The sequence below is a fragment of the Bidens hawaiensis genome, unplaced genomic scaffold (genome assembly GCF_021521415.1).
Source record: "Bidens hawaiensis isolate Kalapana, Puna unplaced genomic scaffold, B.hawaiensis_p1.1 tig00009662_1, whole genome shotgun sequence".
NCBI lineage: Eukaryota > Viridiplantae > Streptophyta > Magnoliopsida > Asterales > Asteraceae > Bidens > Bidens hawaiensis.
In genome coordinates this window covers 435,863-443,037 of record NW_027491725.1, presented here as the reverse complement: position 1 = coordinate 443,037, position 7,175 = coordinate 435,863, and the positions used below count along the sequence as shown (strand labels likewise).

Here is a 7,175-nt window from a genome sequence, read left to right as displayed (position 1 = left end):
TTTTTCTTTTATATAGAACAATAATATATTTTCAAATATGTTAATAAAGTTTCCAATTAAATAACTTGGCTGCTAATAAAACTAATTATATTTCAAAACTTTCCAATTATTTAAAAAAATGAATTTCAATATAAAAATAAAAGTGAAATAATTGATGATAAGAAGAAAGAATACATTTTAGAGAGAGAAAACCATAAAGAAAACACGTAAAGCTAATATACAACAGAGAGATACAATACAGATTATATTTCATTTCGGAAATTCAACAAATCTTGAAAAATAATAATATGGAGTCCCAAGAAGATCAGATTAGATCACCCCCAAAATATTAATCCATCAAACGACGTCGTTATAACCCACCGGAATAATATTATCACCAATTCTCCATCATGCGTCAAAGAAACAAACCCAAACCCAAACCCGCCGCAGGAGAATCAACCGCTCCGCCGCAAGACACCCATGAGCCACGTTACCGCGGCGTGCGTAAGCGGCCGTGGGGCCGTTTCGCCGCCGAGATCACAGATCCGGTTAAAAAAGCTAGGGTTTGGTTAGGTACGTTCAACACCGCAGAAGACGCCGCACGTGCCTACGATACCGCCGCACGTGCCTTCACTGGCGCTAAAGCCAAAACGAATTTTCCGATTTTACCCCTGCCGGTGCAGGATAATTACGATCGTGCCACCGTTTGTCAAATCCGGCCGACGACTAGCAGTCTCAGCAGCACCGTGGAGTCGGCCAGCTGGTCAAGGTTGTCGAATCCGGCACCGGAACAGCCGGTGAAGCTGCCGGTGGCTGGTGGTTCCGATGACGTGGGTTGCCGGAGTAATTGTGATTCGTCTTCTACGGTTGTGGATGAGTTTTCCGGCGAGGTTGAGTCGTTGAATCATAATCGGAAACCGTTGCCGTTTGATCTGAATCTGCCTCCACCGGTTGATGAGATTGGTGGTTGGTCAAACGTTGACCAGGATGATATAATCACAACCCTTCGGTTATGAGTTTGTGTTGAATAATATATGAGTTTGTTTGGATTAATTGTGATGGTTGTAGATTAGTGTATCATGTTGATGTTGAGTTTCAGCATAAAATTGTTGTGTGAGTGGTGGAAAATTTAAACTTATTTAAAAGAATTGGAAGATGATTGATTTGAATTGTTGTTTTTCTTGATTGATTCATTGTTTTTAGGGTTCTTCTTTGAATGCCCCATATAATTTGATTTCAAATTTGAAATTCATATTTAAATAAAACCTTTTTGTTCAAGAATGAAATCTTGTTGGAACTGTCCGTATCTGGATGATTCGGGTATGTCGGTAAATGCGGTTTACTATACAAGATCTTGGCGGTTAATCTTTGTGGCGTTGTTGATAACCATTTACAGAAATTGTAATAATGAGTTTGAAAATTAGGTCATAGCATGTAGTAACAATATCAATGTTCTAAACAGACCATAAGTTATTTGGTGTCAAGTATCCGAATTCCGAAGTGTCTGGCTACATGTAGAACATTTTATACGATTTACAATTGTATCGCTGAGAACATTTTATCGTAAAATGATACTATCATTTGCAATACCAGGTACCTTAGAATCTCATAGTCAGGATTAGTTTTGTCTTGAGTACTTCTAATTTTGATCTGCATAATTCCATTGTTGGTAAAGTGAGAAATGGAAGAATTATTAGAAACGCTCCATTGCCTATACAATATTGCAATTTACTACTTAATTTAGAGTCCAACAAAATGGGCCTTGTGGAGGATTGAATATATATATGGGTTGGTAACAAGGTGTGGTGGGGTTGGAAGAGAGAACCATGAACCATCCAATTTGGATGAACTAAATGTGTTAAACGCTTTAATTACTTTTGTTTGTGAATTGATTAAGGGTGTGTGTTGGGATGCCTTATTTTTCTCTCCTTGTGACTTATGAAGGTTGAATAAGTCATTTCTTATGTTTATATAGTGTTTGGGAACACATAGGCCTTTTAGGTTTTTCCTTATCATCAAGGCTAAAAAATGGGTTTTCAATAAGTTAGGATCTGGTAACTTATCTCCTTATAGGTTTAGAATAATCATTACACCCAAACATTTTTAAAAACAACTTATTTACTTATACACAAATGTCCTTTTTGGTCATTTACATCACTAAGTTAAACTAAACACTTTTTAAAATACTACTTATTGACTTATGTTAATCCAAACACTTTTTTGGAAACTCCTTATTAGAAAGTCATAAGTCCTTTTTCACTTATCACAAAAAAACATTTTCAACTTAAATAAGAAATCCCAAACACACCCTAATAAGTGATGTTTTTTCGTGAGATAACTCATAGGTATGGTCCGCAAATTTATCACAAATTTTCTCCGCCAAATCAATTTGTAATTGGATCATTTTGTTCAATATATGAATCATGTCTTCACTAAAAAAAATCTAAAAAAGAATTGATGATAGAGTAAATGAATCCCGTTGAAGTTAAACGCTTTTAGTTGGAAGGCGTTTGCTCAAGAAGTTAGGAGTAGTATAAGTTGTTAGTGTTAGATCCCACCAGCCTATCCTTGGCCTCTTCCATGTGATGAATGTTACTAGAAGAGAATTCATGCGTTTTTAGTATAAGTTAGTGTTTTGGTAAATCGAAGAATGAAATATTTTTTCGAAGAAAATCCATCACATGACACAAAGTCTTAGAAGACGTGGAGACCTTGTCCTTTCTTTGGGTGGAAAAAAGGGTGTAGTTTAAAGTTGGTTGATTGGTGTAATTTTTCTACTTTATTTCGGGTTAATTCTTCCTTCCTTTATGTGGTGTGCTCTTAGTTTCTTCTTACCGGTGTCGCGTTTTTTACCATCTAATTTGTCTTTAAAAATCAGTTTACTGCTCATATGTCATGTTTTAACACTTGAACCGAAAGAAAAGCACTGTTAATCAATTTCTAACCCAAGCACATCACAAACCCAAACATTTATCAAAACTAGTGTTGTAGAAATCGTTAGGTGCAAGTTGGACGGTGGCGTAGGAACTAGCGACTAATTGAATTGAAATTTTGTTTCGACCAAATTTTGAGAGAGGGGGATTAATCAGTGACAAGTCGGTGGGGAAGCGACCAACGATTAATCGGGGATTAAATGATGCAAAGTTAAGCTTTTTATAACCATGATCAAACATACTCTAAAACAAACATCCAAAGATAATCCTTAAATAATAAGCTAATAACCTTGGGTCAAAACCGTTTTTAATTTTTAAATTTTAATTTTGGGCCGAATGAGTTGGAGAAGTTTAACCAAAATAACAAATTACTTTTAATATGTTATTCAAAATAAAAAAAAAATAAAAAGTATTTAGGATATAATAATAAATGATAATGAAATAACAAATTTTAATCAGAAAAAAAGAAAATTCCGGAAGCTAAAAATCGAAGTAACCTCAACGCAGAGTTCCTCTTTCTTTGTTTCTAGGCCAACAAATACGAATATAGATCAAAACCCATAAACCTAAATATATTACATCAATTTCGTGTATGGTGCGAATCAGTATGCAGAGTTTGAAGAGGGGCTCGTCTGCCTTCTCAGTCCCTCACATCAGAAACAAAGTTTCCAATTCATGGTCTGCCGTCGAAGACACTTTCCTATCAACCAAGGTGTTTCATTTTATTTTATTTAGGGTTTTGTACGCTTATTGAGTGATGATTTTGAATTTGTAGGATACATTTGAGAGGCATAAAGTTGTCTTTACAATATTGACATCAATCGCATCTGTTGCCACTGCTTGGGCTGGTATGTTATTTTATGTTATGTTTACCTTACCTTAGTTTTTTTTTTTTTTTTTTTAATTTTTGGGATATTTTGAACTTTAAACTACATTTGTATTAAAGTGAAGTTATAAAAAGCATAATAATGGTAGTCTTGAATCTTTAAGACAATCACAAATTACTTCTGCTTATTACTAGCGATTAATTGAGATTAACTAGGATTAATCTGCGCCTAGTCGGGATTTTTACACCATGCTTCTGATTACTAGATAGCTTGCTGTTATATCTTTATTTTTAAGCATTTGAAATAGCCAGAGACTATACCCTAGAGTTGTAATCTTGGAGCTCGAATCTTGTCTGTCGTCTTAACCTCTTCTGGATTACGGCTGTAAACGAGCCGAGTCAGCTCGTGAATTCTCGAGCCAGGTTATTTACTTTTATAGTTTTAGCGTAGCTGAATTTAGCTACAAAGTTTGTGATATAATTTGGGCTTTGGTTTAAATGACCTAAACGAGGTAGCCAGCTGACAATTGAGCTTGTCTTGGCTCGGGCTTGACTGTATACAAATGAGCCGGTTTCGAGCGAGCCTCGAGCTGCGAGCTTTTTGAACAACCCTACTGACTACAGAAATCGCGGGAACAAAGTATTGTTAGTTCACCATAATTCAGTTGAAAATAGAGCATGGAATATTGCAAAGTATTGCAAGTATTGCATGGAATATGTCTTGGCTCGTTTACATATGAACCGCTTTCGTGGGAGCGCCGAGCTGTGAGCTTTTTGAACAACACTATGTGACTACAGAAAATGAGACAAGAAGTATCCTCCTGTTGTTAATTCACCATAATTCAGTTGAAAACAGAACATAACATGGAATACAAATCTGAACCACATGAGACAATTAGGAGAATATTGCACGTTTTTAATCGTTTAGAAAATAAAAAATAATCTTTTAAATTTTTTATGCCTTTTACAATTAGGGAGAATAAGACCATGCGTAGTGAGGGGCTTCCCACACCCAAAGCGTCCAGGAACACCGCCCCTCGGGCACTTTGGGCTTTGGGCGTTTTAGAGAGAGAGGGAGGGAGAGGGAGAGAGAGGGGGGGGGCTTCCCACAAAGCGCCAGAATGGGGAAGAAAGTGGTAGATGATTGGTGGGTGACCTTTAATTGTTTTATTTTTAATAAAAAAGTTCAAAAAAATAATAATGGGTAATGATTGTAAGGGGCTCCATACACTACAACCCTTTTAGCCAAAAAGCCCCTAATCCAATACACGCGGTCTTAGAAACTTTTATAGTTTTATCTTTGTTTTTTATAATCTCAGTGAAAATTAATATATGTTACTTGTGCAGGTTATACGTTACGCCACCTTCATGAGACAAAAGTTGAACGGAGGCTTGAATCAATTGAGAATGCTGTTAGTATTTTCTCTTCTTCCAAACCATAAGAACTCATCTTGATGTTTTCATGTATTTTCAAATATGTAGCATCTTAAAATGTGATTTATTAACTTTGGTGCAGATGAAAAAAAATTATGACATTGAAGGTAAAGAGTTTAAAAAGTTGGTTGGAACCGGTAATTCTACCGCTGCAGCATGTATTGCCACAGCTGGGGTTTCATTGATTGTCGGGTTTGTAAATTTTTGTTTGTTTAACTTTTATTAAATGCATAATAGTCCCTAAATGTCACATGAGATTTCTCAAGTGATCTTATTTACTAGATGCTGCAAAACGGTTGAGTTGACTTTCTAACTGGTCAAAACTGGTTAGGTTGGGCTGACCCCTCAACAGTTTTTGTTCATTTTTTTTTTAATTTGTAAATAGTCCATCTATAAAAATAATTGGAAAATTAAAATCATGGAAGTAATATGCTTTCTTTTAATAAAATCGTTTTGGTAGTTGTAAGCATTCAAATACACATCAGATGACTTGGACCCGTTTATAGCCCATTTTAGTTTCGGCTGTTTTTTTATAGTTGGCTAGTTTTAACCATGATTAAACAGACACAGCCCGAATTCACCCGTGTCATATCAATGTGTTGAAATTGTCATCCAAATTATTTAAGAACTTAGAGTTTTCTACAGCCAATCATTTTATTTAGTAGTTTATTCTGTATATTTAACATTATTTGAGCGTAGTTTTTTCATTTATTATATGCAATTTGTGATTACGTATATATAATCGTATGTGTAATAACCAAATTACATATATGCAAGTGTGTAACCATAAACTTGCATATAACGAATGACAAAATTACTATATATTATATATGATATAAATAAATAAAATGATTGGTTGTTAAGAGTTAAGTTATTTGGAAGTTATGAAATGATTCTGAATTTCTGATTGTATATAATCTTCAAAATTTCTAGTTTTGTGTTTATGTATTTTTTTTTAATTTGCAGATACGGGTTGGGTTGGAGAGGCGGTAGATGGTACACTACTCGTAAATTCAAAAGGGAACAGATGAAGCTTTTAGGCCAAGTTAAACCAAAAAGGTGGCAACTGAAGTTTTTAAAGCGTCCAATAATGCGACTAAAAAGGTCAAATGGTACGGTCAAAGCACCAGAAACTGTTGAGACATCACGTCCAATGGCTCATAATCCCAGTGAAGCAAATCCTGCTTGAAATTTGAAAGATGAGATGATGGTTAAGAATTTTATTTATTTATTTATTGTTGCATCTAAGATAGGTGCAATTATCTTACATATAACTATGAACATATTTTTAAAAGTGTTTCTTTTTGGTTCCTAAACTTTCCAGGGTGAACATAAATACCCTACCAACTTTAATTTTGCTCTTTATGGTATGTAAAGTTTGTATGGTTAACTGCATATATCATTTAGATGGTGTTTGAGCGGTTGTTACACAATTATATATATACGCTTTAGAAATTACCTCAACAATGTTTTCAAAGAGGAAACAGAAGTTTATAAAGTGCAACATAGACATAGCAAATATAAGAAAAAATATATTGTTAGTATGTTTCCTTAAGTCGGATTTTGAAAGCATTTTATTATAGGACAACTGTACGGGTATTAGGGGCGCATGCAGTTTTAGGGGAACGGGTTCAGCTGAACCCGTATAAAATTTTGTTTTAGTGTTATATATTAGTGTATTTTGACATCGAACCCGTAGAAAACCAAAATCTAAGTGATAAACAATCGGTCGTCCGTCTCTCAAAATTTTCAGAACCCGTTGACTAAAATTTCTGGCTACGCACCGAAGGGTATATGCCATATAACTATGAGTAAATAATAAAAGTAACCATGCCAAAGAAAAGACACCACTATGCATGGGCTTTTTCTTGCTTATTAAGTAAGTTGAATCAATAATTTCAACTTAAACATATTATGCATCAACTTTTGACGCAACACCCTTTTCTACACATATTATGAATGAAAATGACAACGCAGCACTTCAGTTGGATAATCAAGGTCAT

The 7,175-nt window shown here is 34.8% G+C and overlaps 2 protein-coding genes across 2 annotated transcripts; both read left to right on the top strand.

Moving 5' to 3' along the window:
- Positions 1–104: 104 nt before the first annotated feature.
- LOC143533328 (ethylene-responsive transcription factor 3-like) lies at positions 105–1,156 on the top strand. Its single transcript, XM_077028151.1, has one exon. The coding sequence runs from the start codon at positions 390–392 to the stop codon at positions 993–995; it is 606 nt and encodes a 201-aa protein (XP_076884266.1). The 5' UTR covers positions 105–389; the 3' UTR covers positions 996–1,156.
- Positions 1,157–3,503: 2,347 nt separating this feature from the next.
- LOC143533327 (uncharacterized) lies at positions 3,504–6,664 on the top strand. Its single transcript, XM_077028150.1, has 5 exons — positions 3,504–3,624; positions 3,688–3,760; positions 5,086–5,150; positions 5,255–5,364; positions 6,139–6,664. The coding sequence occupies exons 1-5, from the start codon at positions 3,505–3,507 to the stop codon at positions 6,359–6,361; spliced, it is 591 nt and encodes a 196-aa protein (XP_076884265.1). The 5' UTR covers position 3,504; the 3' UTR covers positions 6,362–6,664.
- The last annotated feature ends 511 nt before the right edge of the window (positions 6,665–7,175 follow it).

Coding starts and splice junctions, on each gene's coding strand:
- LOC143533328 (XM_077028151.1), top strand. CDS start 390: ATGCGTCAAAGAAACAAACCCAAACCCAAACCCGCCGCAGGAGAATCA.
- LOC143533327 (XM_077028150.1), top strand. CDS start 3,505: ATGGTGCGAATCAGTATGCAGAGTTTGAAGAGGGGCTCGTCTGCCTTC. Junction 3,625..3,687: donor ACACTTTCCTATCAACCAAG/GTGTTTCATTTT, acceptor TTGAATTTGTAG/GATACATTTGAGAGGCATAA. Junction 5,365..6,138: donor GGGGTTTCATTGATTGTCGG/GTTTGTAAATTT, acceptor TTTAATTTGCAG/ATACGGGTTGGGTTGGAGAG.